General features: G+C 37.8%; 1 protein-coding gene across 2 annotated transcripts; it reads left to right on the top strand.

Annotated features, from left to right (window-relative positions):
• The first annotated feature begins 851 nt into the window (after window positions 1-851).
• LOC129769335 (igLON family member 5) lies at window positions 852-19,469 on the top strand. Of its 2 annotated transcripts, XM_055771542.1 has the most exons (10): window positions 852-870; window positions 1,311-1,544; window positions 9,928-10,126; window positions 10,199-10,340; window positions 10,408-10,573; window positions 17,213-17,278; window positions 17,463-17,710; window positions 17,767-17,928; window positions 17,999-18,066; window positions 18,137-19,469. In XM_055771542.1, the coding sequence occupies exons 1-10, from the start codon at window positions 867-869 to the stop codon at window positions 18,360-18,362; spliced, it is 1,515 nt and encodes a 504-aa protein (XP_055627517.1). In that variant the 5' UTR covers window positions 852-866; the 3' UTR covers window positions 18,363-19,469. The 2 variants fall into 2 exon arrangements, with proteins under 2 accessions (XP_055627517.1, XP_055627518.1); XM_055771543.1 differs by lacking the exon at window positions 17,213-17,278.
• The last annotated feature ends 338 nt before the right edge of the window (window positions 19,470-19,807 follow it).

The following is a 19,807-nucleotide window of genomic DNA, read 5'->3' as shown; positions in this document are numbered from 1 at the left end:
TTTCTATCTTATTTTGGATCTTATCCTGAAGGCAATTCTTGCTTCGGCGTAACGATGGAGGAAACACATACCGATTCCCCACCACAAAAACATCCCGTTGTTCCTTATGAATATTAAGCATTAGTCATAGTCACCATGATAAAAAAAAACCAAATTCGAAACTCCCAACAACCCACAACTGGAATAGCAGAGAGGGCTACAGAATGAGGACCAGTGATAAATATCTGCCATGAATCACGATAGGATGGTGATTTTTTTCCTATAAGGAGTTCCACCAATTTGCTTCGCCCGAAAACAGTTTCATTGTAATTCCTTACGTTCCCGTTAACAAGTCTGACCGAATGTGAGAATATGATGAATGAATCAATGGACGGATGGATGAAAATTAATCATCACATTCACCACCTGTGCTTCCCCACACCCCCCGATCATACGTGGGATTTATTGTCACGTTATATTACTCTCATCACGGCTCGTGCCGTTTGTCCGCCATGCGGATACTTTTCATTTTTTCTGCCACATCTGGTTTCGGCTTTGCATAATAATGTTTGAAAGATGCCGTTCTACACGCCGCGGTGTTCGATCCGGGCTGGATGGTGCATAGTTATGAGCTCCGCGAAGTATGTGTATGCTAATTAGGCTGAGTGCACAGCTGCATGAAATCGGTGGCAAATAGTTGATACATTCATACCGTGCTCCGCAAGGTTCTACCGCATTACCTCTGGCTTGAATCGCTATTCAACGCTCAAAGAAGATTTATTTGGCGTTTGTATTGTCGCGGGTTGCCTCGAGCGAGACATTGCGGAATCCGACATGGAACAAGGTGGTCCGATTGAGTGCAACTAAATCCTGCTGTAGTGCCACCCATGGGTAATGAAAGCTGGAAAGACTCATACGATAGTTCCTTTCTGTGCGTACTCGATTTCTGAAGAAAAACGAACCAATGATTACACCGACTCATAAAGCGCAGCAAGTGTCGTCACTCTGAAGATGCTTGTTATTCTTGTGATTTTGTAAGTGACGCGAAAAAGATTCACGATAGTTCAAACTAATTTCTCTGATTGAAGATTATCTCGGCCATAAAATGAACGAAAAACAAATCGCACTATTTGCATGCGTTGTTCAGGTTCCAATTTATTCATGATGGAATGGCAAACTAAACACAAAACAAGAGACAACTTTTTCAAATTTTAAATTCTATCTTTTATGAAAAGCATCTCTTCTATAGATACCTTGTTAAAAATCAAATACATCGAACCTACAAATCAAAATCTTATATTCAAATGGAATTCTTTCTGTTCTAATTACAGCATCTCCTCATCCAGCGGGCAGCAGTAGTATATCGAAGGAACGAAATGGCGCTACGGTGGAAGACGATGACTATATCTACGACGACGAGGACGAACCGTCCAAAGAAAACGGGGACAATGAGATCAACTATATGAGGCCCAACTCGAAGCTTCAACTGCTGACCAAAAATCATACGCTCGAGGCGGATGTGGGCCAAATGGTCGTACTGCCCTGTCATTTGCAGAATGTAGAGGGTGAGTAGTGCCAAAGTTTCTTATCTATTTAACTTCTGTTCAATTTGATCTTGGCCATACTTGGTCATATTTCGCATAATGGTAGTTCTGTTCCATATGTATCTGATTAAACACCTTCTGGTGATTTCCAAAGTTGAAACTAGAGATTATTCTAATAAGTTCCGTAACAATATCCATGAAGTTTTGATCCCCATTTTGTAAAGTATTAAAAAGTCTTCCAGACTTTCTATAAGAGACTCCAGGGTTCTATGGTTTCGAAAAGAGCGGGCCGAACTACTACTATTTTGTTTTGAATATGTATAGATTACATATTAATATAGTCTAATGTTCTATATGCATCATTCACCTTCTCATGGGATACATTATGTATTGAGATACTTCAAAGACGTTGAAATTGGTTCCCTGCTCAAACGCTGCCAACAAGATCAACATATGTCACAATTGCTTCCATTCGTTTTCTGTTCGTATAAAGAGGCAATCATCCAACATCGATACGCTAGACTGGCAACTGAACTCAACGACAAGCACAATGCGAACATCTTCTGCTCATAGCAAACGGCATTTGTCAAGTAAAAATATAACCATCGGTAACCTCAAAACTACCGTCCGCAATGCCAACAGCCAAAGGCAGACATCATTTGCATTAACCCCTTAGCCTACGATTTAATTTCAAAAAGAACGGACCAAATGTAAACACTTCGATAGGTTTCTGTCACACAGAAACTTGACTCAAAAAAGAAAAAGAACACATCTCTGATGTTGAGATATTTTATGTAAAAAATCCTCAACTTTCTAGAAAAAATATTTAAAAAATTAGCGCTCTTGGTCCCGAGACCATGAAAACCATGAAAAACAAAAACAATAAATAATGACGGAAACAAAATTTAAATTTTCTGCGACTAAAGAATTTTTCATAAAAAAGACAAGATGATTGGCCTTCATCTGATATATCGATCATTAGAATCGGTCCAGTAGTTCAAAAGTTGTGAGTTTAAAAAAAAATAATTTTAGGAAAAAAGTGAAAAAATTCATTTTTGAACGAACCCTAACGAAAAAAATTATAAAAAATAGGGGTCTAATTGTTTGCGATAAAGAACAAATCTACCACTTTTCATGAAAATCTGAGAACCCCTATATCGGTTTGGCATTGAATGGCTGAATAGACGTAGTGCAGCCACGGGTAAAACGGACAGTGGGGTATAATGGACAGGTGGTTGATTTGTATAGTTGCATTATGAATTTCAAATTTCTGGACAGTCACATCCATAATCACATCCAATGCATGATGGAAAGTGAAGGGAAGAATATTGAACTTTTTTTTATATTGCTTTCTCTTTTTGTTCTATTTCAGTTACTGGACGCACAAACACTGAGAGAGAGTGAAATTACCTCTACGCTTCGTATATTATGAACCTGTTCATATCCCCCCACTACATGTCCATTATACCCGCACCGATAAAAATGTTCTAATTTTCGGCTTGTTTTATTTTCAGTAAAAAACATGGAAAAACACATTTTTATAAAACATTTGGCCAGTTTTTTCGAAAATCAGTATATTGAACTATAAGAAACTGCTTTTAAATTTTTGAAAATATGAGTTTCCAAAGATACTATTGAAGTTTTCCTTAACATGTCCGTCTTATCCCCATCTCCCTTATTTTGAGTGTTCTCTCGAATTTTCTTTTCCAAGTCTATCAAGTATGGCGTGAAAACAAAGAAAAACTACGCTGGATATAAGATTTGGAGGCACGTTTGACGGACACATGAATACATTGCAATCATAGATTTATGATACTAACAATATATTTGAAAATGAACAAAATAGGTTTTTGGCATAGGACTATGTTTCGGGCGTTAGCTCATAATTATTCTCCATTTACCGATAATAGGCATTAATTTTATATTATATTGTATGTTGTCCAATCAATTTGTGCTCAATTCATGTTTTTATCGTGTAGGTCTCACTACTAACAATTTGTGTAATTATGGTCCAGGATGTCATGATATCGAGTATATTGTTTGGTTATGTGAAAATGCAATGAATGAATTTAAATGGCTGCTGATTTAGAAGATCGAAAGGGTATACCCACGTAAATCAGATTATGATAGCTTGAGTAGTCGTGATCTTACAGGGCTGTAAAGTATGATCGAATGGCTTTAATGGTATTTTTATGTACATTTTTGAACAGAATGCGGTACCGAATTCCACAACGTAATGTCATTTAATCCGTTTAAAGGATACAAGTCGTACAGGAAACGGTTTTTCCAGGGCATCCATTTGATGGATCAAAAGAGAAAAAAAAATACAGATTTTGAACAATGTTTTCATTTCAATTACTACACACATTTAAAAGCAATTACTACACACAATCACAGTCCTATGTCAAGATCCCGTCCGTGCCCCTAGGCTCAAACCCATAAACTTTTTTCAATTATTGAACATTTTTTTCACAAATATCAAAAATCACATACGAACATATTTGAATGGAAATTAAACCAGTACTAATTTTCAAATTTCTGAAAAAGATATCAAAATGTTATAAATATATATTTTTTGTAGCGCAACACTGTTAAAATTCTGAGTAAAATCACACATATCTAGAAAAGACGTAGAAACACATTTCAATACGAAGTAGAGAAGTAGTGAATCTTTAAATTTTCAAAAAAAAATTTTCATTGTCTCAAGATTTTTTTAGTACTTCAATTTTATTATGTAGAACATACTGAGTAACGAAATATGAATTATTCTTATGTTTTGAATTTATCATCATTCATTCTTACAGCAACCACCGACAAATAAAGTCCGGCATCTGTAGCATTGTTTAGAAAATAGTCGATTTTCACTGGTTTGGTTTAAACGACCGCATATTTTCGACGTAGAACTACGCAATTATATTATGCAATCCACTTGTTTACCACTTCGAATATTATTTTAGAATGCATGGAAATTTTTGTAATAGATTATGTTCTTCGTTACAAATAAATTTGATGAACTTCTTTTACGTTTGACATGATGCCCGGGACACCAAAATATGTGAACGGTAGAATTGTCAAACGATCAAACGGTTCTCAAACCGCGAAAGTTCATTCACCTCTAGTATCTGAAATGACGATTTTCCCTGGCTTCTCAGTTTAAAAGTACGTTTTAGGGAAATATATTCCGGTCTGCACAACGACAAGCGAGTGCAAAAGTACTCAACACTAGAGACGTCGGTTAATCGTTCGATTAATTTAAATAATCGAATATCTGCAATTTTATCCGAGTAATTTTGTATCGAATAATGAAAAATCAAAATATGAATACATCGAATAATTATCACAGTAATCGCGATTAATGAAAAAGGAAACAATTTTTTTCAAAAAATACAGTGCAAAATTTAAACTTTGTTTGTCGAAATTCATCGATTATGCTAAACCACTTACGGTTGAAGCATAAAAATAATTCCCTGATGGTGGAGGAGACTGGGGAGAAAAATTCAGCGTCTGCAGGAGTAAATAGCGGAATAGAAGGATGTGATCTAATCTCCTGTACTAAAGTGGTAGTATTCAAATTCAGAGTGCCAAGGAAAATACTAGTGGTCAATGATTCTACAAAAATACTTCTTTTGAACTAGTAGTTATAGGGACCAAGTAGAAATTTTCAAATAAATCTGCTATTTCAACAACATTCGAAGAACAGGTAGTTTTGAACACAAAAAATTGTATGTTGGTGCAATTAAAATATTTTGCATCATTTGCATGATGTGCTCTTTTTTCAATCGCCCGCAAAAAAATCACGAAATGGTAAATTTATCAATATACTGAATTACCATTCAAAAACTACTATTCTGCATATTCTGCATAATTTTTTTTTATAAATGTCTGTTCATCTCGATTACAAGAAATAAATATTCGCTCGATTAATCGAATTCTGAAAGACAATTATTTGAATGAATCGATTATTTGGCCCCACGATTAATCGATAATCGAATAAACGAAAAATTTAGACATCTCTACTTAACACCAAAAAATACCCCCGACTTGCATGTATATTTGCAGGTACATTAATTTTGAAGTTCGTGTTAGGGAAACACAACTCAGTGGGCAAAAAATACCCCCGACTTACATCTTTTTACAAAGCGGATTCCCCCAGGTACATTGATTTAGAAGTCTGTGTTAGGGAAACACAGCTTGGTGGAAACAAAAATACCCCCGACTTGCATGTATATTCGCAGAGCGCATTTCCTCAGGTACATCGATTTTGAAGTCTGTGTTGGGGAAACCGTAAATCGGGCCAATCAAAACTTGACAGTTAAGGCGTTTAAATAACGCTTGACATTTTACAGTTATTCAATTGTTCATCTCATGGAAAATAATATTTTATTAATTGCGATAGACGCGTATTTCCTATCAATTGATGCAAACATCTTTCCGATCGGTTAAGAAATGTTAGAGCTATAAGCATTCGGAATATGGGTAGGATTAGCACACCAATCCGCAGAATAAATGTATGGGAAAAAGGTTCTTCCAGTTTTTCTGAATTGAAACCGTTTAGAGATTAGCGAACTGTAATGCGAATATCAAACAAATCTTAGAGAATTTCCGATTCGATTGGTATGCAAATCATGAGAATTCGTTCACAGTGAAAGTAGTTATTAACGTTAACTTTATTTCATAAAACCGTGACCTGTATTCTGATTTGGCACCCTTCCTGAAAGACGTAGCTCTACGTCAAAAATATATCACGTCAATCCATCATTCAAGGGGGTCTCCGTAGCCACATTGGTTGCGCGTTCGCTTAGTAAGCGATCGATCGTGAGTTCAAAACTCAGGGCCCTCATTGACCATCTTTGTGTTGTTACAGAATAACTACGTTCACGCAACAATCATCAGCGATGGAGATCGATCCACGGTCGAAATAAGATCGATTCATCCATACAACTGCTCTGCTCTGCAAGACACATCGGGCTGCTGTTCTATAAATAACTCAACAATGATCAATAAAAACTGTCTCCGCTGTCCGGTCTAACTGGATAAAGGAAGAACAGAAGGAAAACGCTTACGCCTAAATGACTACTTTGTAAATGTGTACCATATGCAATGGTATAGAAGGAATACTGGCTAATGGCAACTGTGTAATGTGCTAATTATAGATATGATAACCATGTGACATGTACACTATTAAAATTCGGCTCTGTTACAGCTAAAATGCTAATGAGCCTAAAATAAATAAATGGGATAAAAAAATCCATCATTCCTAGTAAAAGTTATGGCTTCCATTTCAACTTACCCCGTATTTGAACTTGCCTCGGTGTACCTTACAGTTTTCGTCATTTGCCGCTCTGCTTCCGTTCTGATTTTTCACTCCCAAATCGCTTCGGAACGCAATCTCAGAGACATTCTCAGACGGTCAACTGCAGATAAGTCACAATTTGGCCAGTAACCAGTGAACATCTTTTCTCAAAGCTAAGAGTAGATTTTATAATTTTCAAATGGTATTTTTTGAGGCTATGTGAGAGTAGTTTCTGATTTTCAAAATCGCCTGTTGCAAGACTAGAAGCGAACAAACTTTAAAGTTCAGAACAAAGAATGAAAACTACACATAAACATTTCAGCGGAAAACGATGGCGTGAAAAGTCCTAAAGTGCATACATACAACGTCCCGTAAAGTCACCGTAAAGGAATGAAACATCAAATATTTATTAGAGAAAACTCGATGGAGCAATCATATGTTCAGCATTTGATGACTTCCAATTCAGGTTAGTGATTCTACAGGTTGTAGTTTATGTAGCAAGAGAGGAATGCGACATGTGGTGAATTTTTGTACGGTTCCCGCGGAGGCAAAACGATTTAATAAGCCATTTTCAGCTGCTTCTAAAAACTAGGCACACTACCGGCCCGAGTTATACGTATTCTCAAAGTTATATAGAAGCGAATTAATTGAAATAATTTCGTAATCTAAAAGATATTTTCTTATTATCATATGTATTTTTAGTTGTTTTGAATATAAAAAATAATTTAATTTGTTGTTCTCCACCTCAACACGCTGAGCCCCATTGGGACTCTGGGGACTGACATAAAATTTTTATCTCATCGAAACTGGGAACGATAGTAACAAAGCTAGGAATTGGTTTTTGGAAATGCCGCCGACGCGAGACTGGTAGAAAATACATTGTCGTTCTTCCGCCTAGTTGGGGCTTAACGTGCTAAAGCCAGAAAACACCTTGCTTACATGAAAAAATATGTGTACAGGGTAACATGTAGCTGACCCCGAATATTTAGGAAGGTGATAAAGCATTATATTTGATGAAAAAAAATCTTTCTACGCCTATCGTCGAATCTCAAATTTGACAGAGTTATAAAACTCTTCTTGTTTTGAGATCCGTTAGGTTTAAACGGGCTCTAATTCAAAAACTAACTACGCCTCTCAGAACGATTGCTTCTCCGGTTGATTTATTTTATAAATGAAAAAATTTGGTATTGGATGCAGATCGCTTTATCCCATTTTCTTTTTCTTTTTTTCTTGATTAAAATCCATCATAAACTTGATTGTTTCTATCAGCTAAATTAAAGCTCTCTAATTGATCTACAATTCGTTCTTTAACACCCAACTCCTATATTTTTCGGTTTCGCAGTATCATTTTAAACACTTCCTGATGGGCCTTCAATTTGAATCTTCAAAACCTACCCCACTGTACTAAAAGTAACCAATTAACATTCCCCTTAACATAACATATATTATTTGTTTTTCTCAAAATGGAACATTTTTGAAATAGGAAAAAATAAAAATCCAAATTTTCCAACAAAATATATCGGATGTCGTCTCTGTCAAAAGCTTTATTTTTAGGTTACAATTTAATCAGATGTTCAGTACCACGGAATGATGTAGCCATAGTTGCCGCGATATGAAGCTGTGATGCTCAAATTAGACGTTCCCCCATTATTTTCAAAAATACAAGATTTTCACTGATTTTTTAAAAATAAAATCAGATCCAAAGAAACTTTCTTCTCTCGCCTGATATCTCATTTACTAGTCTCATCACGAGGAAAACATTTGTCTTATGATTCATTCAGCTGGAGCTGCAAACCGCCTAGTCAACAGATGACGGAATCATTCACTCATCCGAACCGAAAGCTCGTTTGTGTTTTTAGTATTGATTCGTGATTTTTATGCAAATGCCAATCCCCATGAGTGCGCTTCTGACAGGTAATATTGAAATCAGGGGAAGGCTTCTATACGTGACCATATTTCTCTCCGCTAACGGTGATCAACCATCACTAAGTGAGTCACCGAGTTAAGGTGTGGGGCAGTGGACTGCTCGGTCAATGTTGGACTAATCACATGAGACAAAAAAGAGACCCATCCCATCAGTCCACTTAGTCGAAGCCGGACGGATGACTACGTGCAATTCGCTCCCTTCATTGTTATTAAAACTGAACTAATCGTCCGTTCGCCCCGTCATCAGCGGGTGGGTGATTGACGGCTTCCACTCGACTAACCTAGTTCGTGAGGTTAACCACTAATGGTAGGTTCTGGATTGAAATATCATTTTTCGCGTATTAGGGAAACATCTGCAGGCAGATAGTTGGGTGGCAAAAACTAGGACTTAATTACAAATGTGACAAAAATTACAGCAAACAAATTGGCGAACACAAGAGTTTTTGGCAATATTTTGCTGGTACATCGGATTTACGAATAGCGTTTGTGTGACAGATTTCATGTTCGATGCCATGCCATGTGAAGTTCACAAAAATGATACGCAAAATGAAGATATGATGAAGATAATATGAAGAATATGAAGATAATAACGAATTCCAGCATTGGTCTGCGAAGATACCACGTGGAGCAGCATTATTAAAGTACCACATTTGAAGGCATTGACGAGGCCACATGCGAACCACCAGAGAAATATGAGAACTATTATAGAAATACATCATTTGCGATTTAAAGTGAACATGCACACTTCAAAGCCAACGCTGAAAACAAAGTGCCATTTTCATTGAAAATTTATTGAACGTGATAAGAATCTGACACTCCATTAGTCAGCTAGGAAAAATGTAAAATGTCCACAATCCTTTTCTACCCCACTTCCTTGTATATTGTGTGGCAATCTTTGAAACCAAGGTAAACGAGAAGTAAACATTCGTGGAATGAAAGTGTGATTGAATTGAAATGCCACAAACAACATTCCTTGTATTATTGTCCCTGCTCATACGGCAGAATTGCACAGAACCAACGATTACAGTGTCCATGCACAGCATTTGAATATATACCTAACAAACAGAGCTATCGATGCTCGTTAGAGACATTCAGAGTACAAATTAATTACATACGCTATGTGAGTTCTATTGAAATGCTTCTAATAAATCCTATTTGTTTCTCTTTTTTCCTGCTTATCTCCAGAGAACACAATTGTGATGTGGCACAACACATCGAATCTGCTGTTCATGAAAAACAACACTTACACCAATGACCCCCGGTTGACGTTCGCACAGAACTACTCCCTGCTGATCAAAAACGTGCAAATTAGCGACGATTCGATTTACAAGTGCACCGTACTGCCAATCCAAGCGTCCGCCTTCATCACACTGAAAGTCAAAAGGTTAGAAAAATCTTTCCATCGATTGTCATCGCTTATCGATGTTAATCCTTGTAATATCCCATTTTGCTACAGCCAACCACACAGCGTCCGGATTACCCACGGAAACGCTGACTACACCAACCGAGATCTGGAGATCCAGCAACGCGATCGCAAGTTCATTATCCACTGCCGAGCACTGGGATACCCAACGCCATCCGTTACCTGGTCGTTCCGAGTAGGTTCCGTCACGAAACCGTTCGAAGATTGCAGCAAATTGATTTTGATTGATTTCTGAATTTCAGGGCAAACATTTGGACGACAACTATGCGAAGCACACGGGAATCAACATTCGCAAGGAGTTCCTCGAGATTCACGATGTCAAGGCTCATCACGCGGGAGATTATGAATGTTTGGCCCAGAATGGTATCGGAGAGCCCGTGAGTGCCGTCGTGAATGTGCAGATCAAGTGTAAGTAGCGATTATTAGATTATCCCCGGGCTGGCTATGTTTGTGGGTGGTTGTAAAATATTATTCAAAGAGGAAGTTGGAAAAACGGTTGAATGCAAAGTTAGATAAAAATATTCTTCCCGCAGGATCGTAAATTGCCAAACGATGTCCAACCAATGTCTGACAATGCTGTAAGAAGTAAGCACTGGAGGATAAAAATTTCCAAGGAAAAACCAACTTTTCGAACAGCTGGTCATTTATAGGTTAAAAAGATAAAAGGTTTTTCAATAAATGCGCTACAAATGTTTTCAAGGTTTTCAAGCATAAATCGGTCGATACTGCTGCAATTTCACGTTCGATATTCGTACGATGTTCATGAATCGTCGATGGCTTATTGACATAGACCATAGACTTGACGTAGTCCCACAGGAAAAAGTCTAACGGCGTCAAATCGCACGGCGGAGCCAGCCAATTAATTGGGCCACTTCGTGAGATAACACGCTCACCAAACATGATCTTCAATAAATCGATTGTTAAATTGCTGAGTGGCTTGTGGTGCCGTCCTGTTGAAACCATATATCATTGAGCGGTAGCGATTTCCATTCACAGTAAAGTGCCGGTCTTGATCATCAAGGAAGAAGTACGGCCCAATGACGCCGCCGGACCATAAACCGCACCAAACGGTTTTTTTTTTCGGCATGTAATGGAGACTCATGGAGTACGTGTGGATTTCTGCCTGACCAATAACGCACATTTTGCTTATTGACGAAGTCATTCAGCCAGAAAAGAGCCTCATCGCTGAAAATGATTTTTCGATGAAAATCCGGATCATTTTCAAGTTCACAAACATACGATGCTTCTGGTGGTCAAGAGGCTTCAGTTCTTGCGTCAATTTGATCTTGAAAGGATGTAGGCCAAGATCTTTTCGCAAAATTAGTCACAGAGATTGATGCGCTAGCGACAGCAATATCCTCGACACTATGGGCACTTCTTTGTTTCACTGGCACGGGAACGTTTTGTACTGTGCCTGTGGATTCAAATTTTTCCACTAGACGCTCAATTGTTGATCTGGCAGGACAATTATAACGACCATAGACGTAGCGCTCTTAAAGTTGAGGCCATTGACTCCGAATTTCGGCAGTAAATTTTAATAATATCAACTCGTTATAGGATCGTATATCTTTCCATTGTGAAATGGCAAACCTTACTGAAGAGAAATGCCAAGAGAGTGGGGAAAAAATATGGCGTCGTCTGCTGTCCCTATCGGTTTACTTTTGTAGCGTCCCCATTGAAATACCCTTTATATGCTACCATGCGCAGAAAATAAGCGTTTTTTTTTCGCAAGCTTAACGATCATGATATTTTATGTGTCTTTTTGAAAACAGTTCCCCTAAGAAATTCGTCACCATTCCTGATACAAAAAAAAATACCAAAAAATATACCTGGATGATGGGGCCAACCTGTTTCTTTTCGAGAAATATTCCACCGCCATTATTCGACGATCCAGAAGTCTCGTTGAAATGGTGAAACACAACAACGTGAATAGAGTATTCTATTTTGTCCGTTGAATGGGTTTCGAATCACTTGAATCGTTTCACTAGAATTGAATGTTTTCCCAACTTTTCAAAATTCTTCAGAGTAGAGAAAAATACGTTTGAATAAAATGAAAATATAACTCGATCAATTGATTAGAAATATTTCTACGCACCTATCATGTATTTTTATATAATGCACCTATCATTTTCAGTGCTCCCTTGACCGAGTGGTTAGCGTCATAACTAACATGCCGGGTGTTTGGGTTCGATTCCCGTTCTGGTCGGGGCATTTTTCGTCAAAGAAATTTCCTCCGACTTGCACTGTGATCACGCGTATTCTAGAGCTTGCCACTCAGAATGCATTCAAGGCATTCATTCATAGAAATCTCAACTAAGTACTAATAAAAATGACGCAAGTAATACTACGTTGAGACGGCGAAGTTCCTCTAGGAACGTTAGTGCCATTGAAGAAGAAGAAGACCTATCATTTTCAATGGAGAAGCTGACTGTCCCAGCCTACTTGCAAAAATGTCAGTGAACGCTCCCACCTGGATTCAACGACGATCTCTGGATCAGATGCTGGCTGTTCCATTCCACCGCTCGCTTTTCAGTTACTTTGTGCCGATTTCCACTATAACGAGAGCATTCAACGAAGTGTCACATTTGTTTGATTTCGATATGTCTTCGACAGTGTTTAGACAGAAAATCCTTCGCTCTAGACATCCTCCACGTTATTAGGTTAAGTTATATTCATTAGGACTTTGAGTCAGATGGATTAATAAATCAATAATAATAATAATACATAATAATTAGATTTTTTTTTCGAGATAAACAATTACATCTAAATGCGTTAAACCCCATGTTTTGATTAGCCTAATTTGTAGTCCTCAAATTGTACTGATCAAGAAAGGCAACTAGAGTAATATCGGAATACAATTTGAACACATCAATACTACCGCGAAAACAAACTAAGCTATCCACCGTGCATATCATTCTATCCAAGGGGAATATGAAAAATATATGAAATTTGATTGCTGTTTTGAAAATGGTTTGCGTCGCTCAGTGCAATCATTTCTTTACTTATATGCACGTAAATATGAATTAGAAGCAACATAACAGGCCCGAGGACGAGGCTTCAGTCTTCGTCATATCGAACAAAATATACTATTCCATAAAACGACCATCATTGAAATGTTTCACCATGTACTATCTGGTAAACAGAAACAACTTCTGTTAATTTTTATGAACATGAATAGGAATGTCATATGTTAAGATATGTTTTTTTTTTTTGAGAAAAATAACAAACATAGACAAAACAAGTCTAAAATTGATCAATCGAAACTCTTTTCTGAGTGCCAAAATCCTAAAATCATAACAAATAGCAATAACTTCGAAACATCTAAGTAGGATGAAACGCGTTATATAAAAATACACATCAGTAAAAAAAATATTTAAAATTTCTCCAAAATTAAATAATGAATTTTTTTTTTTGTTCAATATGATTGTGTAGACACTTTCCGTGCCTTGTTAATACACAAGGCGCGCCTAGAAGTATATCCCAAGACGGGTCTATGGTACTAGGTGAGGCCGTTTCTTCATTAAGTTGGTTAGGGGAGCGGTATATGAAAATAGTACGGAAGAAAGCAGAAGGGGAATTATTTGCTTGAAGCGTGAAAGAGACATACTTTCGCATGTCTCTTTCACGCTTATTGTGTTTGTTTACAAGCTTATTGTGTTTTGTTTACAAACAAACCACAGTAGACTTCCAAGATGGCTAAGAGTGGTTTTAGCAAGTTGGCCCACCTTACGATATACACTCTGTCCAACTTTTATAGGACCAGGTGATGCTGCTTAGTGCTTGCTGCTTAGTGCTTGCCATTGTAAACAAACAATGCTTCAACTTATATTCTAGTGTATTGGTATTGGCGACTACCATACACTGCATGATCTTCATATGTGTGTGTGCAAGCGCTGAGCGTAAACTAAATGTTTTGTATTTTTCAAGTGTCAAGTTTCTATAAAATCAGTTACATTTTTCCGTTATTTTAGTTGGTTTAATCAATAAATCTGGAAAATGTCGAAGGGAAAAGTGCTCACGGAGAGAAAAGAAAGACAAATCGATGCATTCCACCAAGTAAATGTTGGTATCAGAGAAATTTCTCGTCGGATTGGACGATCCCATCAAGTAGTGCTCAATTATTTGACGAATTCTCAAGGACACGGTAAGAAGGAGAGAGCTCCACGTTAATCGAAGCTCTCTCACCGGGATAACCAGGAAATAACTAGAGCAGCTTCGAATACCACAAAATCGCTTATGCAAATAAAGCAATATTTCTATTTAAATGTTACTCGGGTGACAATTCGTCAAGTTTTGGTAAAAAATCCTCACATAAAAAGGGTTTAAAAAGTTAAAGCTCCTAACCCTAACACCATCTCAAATCGGAAGACGTCTGAGTTTTGCCAAAACTCCCATGAACCGACTGTGGGACACAGTATGTTGTGACAAAGAATGTTTCCAAAAGAATACATTTTGCTATATACCATAACGAAAAGTTCTTCAATGCATAGGTTATCTTCACTGACGAAAAAAGTTCAATTAGGGTGGTCCTGATGGTTTCAACGTGTACTGGCGTGATTCACGGAAGAAGGAACAGTAACAGGAACAGAACAGGAACAGAAACCAGGAGTTTTGGTGGAGGTTCGTGCATGGTTTGGGCGGGATTCTGTGCAACCGGAAAGCTCAAGATAGCTTTCACATCAGTCAAAGATTACATACATGTTCTGGAATCCTATCTCCTGCCGTTTTTGCGTGGATATCGTCACAAAAAAATCACATTCCAACAAAACTATGCTACTATTCATACCAGCAAGGAAACTGAGCAATGGATTAAGGACCAAACACTTAATTTTTTGGACTGGTCGGCTCGCCCTCCAGATTTGAATAATGTTAAAAATCTTAGGGGGATCTTTGTACGCAGAATCTACACTGAGGGAAAACGGTACACCACGATTGAAGAGCTCAAGGTCGCAATTTCGGAAACATGGAATTATCGAGAAATTTGTTCAGCAGCATTTGGTAAATAGTATGCCAACACGAATTTTACAGGTTATTAGCCGAAATGGCAGGGTTGCCAATCATTGACATGTAAATCAGCCGATCGTTTTGAATTTTTCATTGATAATACTTATGAATTATCAATTGGTCTTATAGAAACTGGACAGCTGACATTATCATATTTTAGCACAATAAATAAACAAACAACTCTTTTGAATGAAATTGACGTTAAATATACTTCATTCTAAGCATTCAATAGTGTATGAATGTATCTTGTTGAAGTTCTAACTGTTTGTGTTGCAACGAAATAGAATCAGGGTGGCCGTATAGAAGTTGGACAGAGTGTACTTCTAGGCGCCTTGGTTGATACAAACACCCATCATCCATGGATATGAAGTTCAATGTTTAGATTTGATTCTGTTGTTTGGAAAATGCCCATTTGAAAATCTGTAAAATTTCCCAATTTCACATATTGCTTATGCAATTCTAGCTCAGCCCTAAAATAATTTCTGAAGATAAAAGCGAAATGAAGGGATATCGATAGTTTATATCAACTAGGTGAGGACCTACATGTCTCTTCTTATTCGAGCTCGACTTCTGGAATATCAAAACAAAAGAGATGATCGTAAGAACTTTAGACTCGTTTTCTGAAATAGCGCCCAATGAATGTGTGATGGTTTGGAGAAAGATCTAAATGTGTCCATATTCCCCATGTTAAGCTTTCGTGCTCCCTTGTCACCTTTGTGAAAAGATTGTGTCGATGAAACAAGTAGACCTGATATCAATTGGCTCTGTTTATCCAAATAGTCCTGCATGAGCTGAAGGGCGATATCTCCTTTATGGAGTTTAGTATTATTACAAAAAAATTGTTCAACAGCTCTAGTGAACCTAAAAAATTCTCAACTTATTGAACGTGAGGTTGATCCATATCAAGTTTATCATAGGTATTTAAAAATGTCTTTTAAATTGCTTCACTCAATATATGAAATCGATTTTGAATGAAAACTCCGCATTTTGTCATAAATAAATGTCCGGTATTTCGGTAGTGGTATTCGGGCGCTTTTATCGGTTTTCGATAATGTTAAAACTAATGCGATTTCCTAATCATACGATCGTCAGATGGTATTCAAAGAACTCCATTCGGGCCCGAGATCTTCTCGAGCGATTGTCTTATTCCTCTAGCCTCATTTTGATTTCCTCAATAAAATATGTGACCATACTAGCCTCGAATTGCTCCCGAGTAATTGGTTCCCAGAGGAGACGACCTGACGTAGTGGTCAACATCCTCACCTCTCACGCTAAAGGTCACGAGTTCTATTCCCACATTCCCACATTCCCACATTCCCACATTCCCGACATTCATTCTTCGATATGGAAGTAAAGCCGCGGTCCGAGTGACGAACCAACCATAAAATTGAATGTCTCTATAACACAAAGAAAAAAAAAGTAAATAGTTGATTCCCATCTTACAAATCCTGGTACGAAGTAAAAATGTAAATATGTTGAAACAAATTTGGCTCTTAAAACCAAGTACTGAGCCGATACAAGTGAGCAAATAGAAAAGGGGTGATCGGGTAAGACATCCGATATGGCCCCTTAGTGGAATCAACCTAGACAAGCTTCACAATCCACGGATGATCTGCAGAAACAAGTTCTATAGTAATTCTACTGAACTTTCCAAAATTTGTAAGTGATTGGTAGGCACTTGATCATCTGTTTGGTCATGGCTCTCACATTTTCTGTCCCTTGGTATACACGACATTACAGTTAGATAGTTCAATGATTCATGTATTGATGAAACATGCTGAAATATATTTTTTTCGCGTTTGCACTTCATTTTTTGTCCTTTATTGCGTTATCCGCGATTTTCGTTATCCGAAGCCAGACCATTTCGCGGATAATCGGGGTTCTATTGTATTTAATGTATCCCTTATGGTATTGATTCGCTGTTTGTGCTCAACCCAGTCACGGAACTAGTTTTCCAACTTCCTCTCAGCTGACTATCACCTCGCATCATCCATTCATAAAACTCACTCTTATCCATCAATCAACTAACATATACACATGCAGCCAATGCAACGAAGATCGGATTAAATGAAGACGCTAGCACTACCCCGGTTCCAGAGGACATAGAAGGTTGAATACCATTCCATGTTTTATAGTATATTCAAGCCTCCCTCATATAGAAGTAGTAAAATTGCTGCACGCTAAACGGATTGGCACCTCAATATGTCATACTGCACGGCACCTCGCGTGATTTGATTTGATCAAAACCCATCAATCCATAGCGTCAATTTAAACCATTAATTCAACTTTCCAGCAAGCCCCTCAGTTGTCAAACACGTGGATTATCTCAACACGGCTATCGGTGAGAACGCCGAGCTGATGTGTCTGTACCACAGTAATCCGGAAGCGCGCAAGGTTCAGTGGTTCCGAGGAGAGGAACAACTGCGCAACAGCGCCAAGTTTGCCATCGTTGAAGACCGCCACAATCACCATCAACGCACCAGACTGACGGTTAGGAACATCGAACAGCGCGATCTGGAGGCGTACTTCTGCAAGGTCGAGGTAATTGACTGGAATAGACTGTGTTGATCGGATTGTAAAGCTACCATCTTTCACAGAACGCTTTGGGTGAATCCACGGCAAAGACAATACTGGGTCTGCTTCCAGGATCTGCTCATCTGATTCACTCGAACTACTCGGATGGACTGCTCCATACCGTGTGGAGGGTGCGAAGTGCTCAACCTCTGTCCGATCTACAGATTTTGTACAAGGGCGAAAACGTAAGTGACCATTTCATTTCAGAAACAACTACACACGTGAAACCAATTCATTCCGTTTTTCATATTTCAGACCAAGTATACAGTAATTGATGCCACCATTTCCGAACAAAATAAGGAAGAATCCGGAGATGTCTGGAAGTAAGATCTGTGTGATGGGCGCACTTCTCGTAAAAATCTTATTCTTTACATTTCCGCATCTCTATTTCAGCATCAAACGCTCGATCCGGCTGCCGGAAGGTGAATGGTTCATAACTGCCCGTGCCAAAAATACCGAAGGCTGGTCCTACTCGGAAACCGTTCCGATCCACTTTCAAATCCCCAGTGAAGTTTCGCTGGAAACGCAGAGTCTCAGCGGAAGTGGCTCCAGCCGCCTCCACTCGCTAAGCTTAGGTTTCTGCTTGCTGCTATTCTCGCTAGTTTGCAGGCTGTTGTAAGGAGCGTGAGTGTGCGCACTAATTTAATTAATTGTAGCTTCACCACTTTTTGAACGAATGCATATGTTTTGAAAGTATTTATTGAACGACTTATCCGAAAGTTGTGAGGCTAGCATTTTATTGGGGGGAAAATGCAAATTTAGTTTAGCGGTATGGTTAAATCAGTAACAACAGGAAGATGCCTTGTAATGTTTCACCAAAAAATATGTAGAAACTGAACGTATTATTATAAATATTACACTTTATCCGGTTTGAAATCTCCTAAACTTTCACCGGAATACAAAATTACGGATCGAACATGAATTGAACAGAGATTGAAGAAGTGGTAACTCGTCAGCACAGAAAGAACCAAATAAAACGCTTAATGTATAATTTTATGTTGAAATTTCTGTTATTATTTACCGTAGTATTTAGTAGAGATTTTCTCAAATTCCATCTCCTTACTGTTTTCCTATTTTGCTTTTCGTTAAATTGTCTATTTTATAATACATTACTGTTTCCCTATCGAATTCGATTTCTCTAAACGATTTCTAAACATTGCTTTTAACACATCTCACTGTAAATTAATCCATTGTTTAAGCTGTATCCATATAGTTTCGATGAACAATTTCCATCATTGTGTATAATAATATATAAAACTTCTAGAATATGTTATCATATAATTCGTATTAAGTAGTAGCTCCCCCGGAATCACCGGGGAGAATCGATAGAGAATACTTAAATAATGTAATCGGGCCCTTATCAACAGACAATGAATTTCACCTGTAAGAAGTAATAGTTTTATGTTAGAGTAGCAAGTAGAGAGAACACACAAGCGATACATAACAGCAGAAGAGGCGTTTCGTGATGGGAGAACGAGATGTTCGTTCGAAAGTAGGCCATATACCCATGTAATCAAAAGATATCTCTCTTAACACACTTTATCCAAAATACGCGAATCGGTCAGATCGATTATTCAAAAGGTGGAAAACGTAGAAACGATTAAAAATTAAATGGAAGAGATCTATTTAACTACATATTAGTCATGTTAGTTTGAAATGAAATGATGGAGTCCAATCGGAATCAAATGACAAACATGCTACAAATAAATGTAGAGATGTGGACAAATCTGTTATAGTTATTTGATGACACACCGTTAGGATTAACGTTACACCTGTTCCATATAAATTGCTACATATTTCTAGGGCCAACATCTCATGTTAGACGGATCACGGATCCTCTAGTACTCGGAGACTGCAACACATCAAAAAATTCATTAGAAGATAACTTTTCTTGTCACTATTCCCCGCACTGGTCGCCGAATTCAGGGAGATCGTCCTCAAAAATCGAAACATAATGTGGTTTGAATGACCACGATGTTAAATGAGAAGATTTGCTAATTTGATGTTACTAACACGACAGTTCGTAGTAGATTAACTGCTACTAATAATTAGTTATCGACCAAA

Source organism: Toxorhynchites rutilus, chromosome 2 (genome assembly GCF_029784135.1).
Source record: "Toxorhynchites rutilus septentrionalis strain SRP chromosome 2, ASM2978413v1, whole genome shotgun sequence".
NCBI lineage: Eukaryota > Metazoa > Arthropoda > Insecta > Diptera > Culicidae > Toxorhynchites > Toxorhynchites rutilus.
Note: the sequence above shows the minus strand (reverse complement) of the source record. Positions and strands in the feature narration are given on the sequence as shown.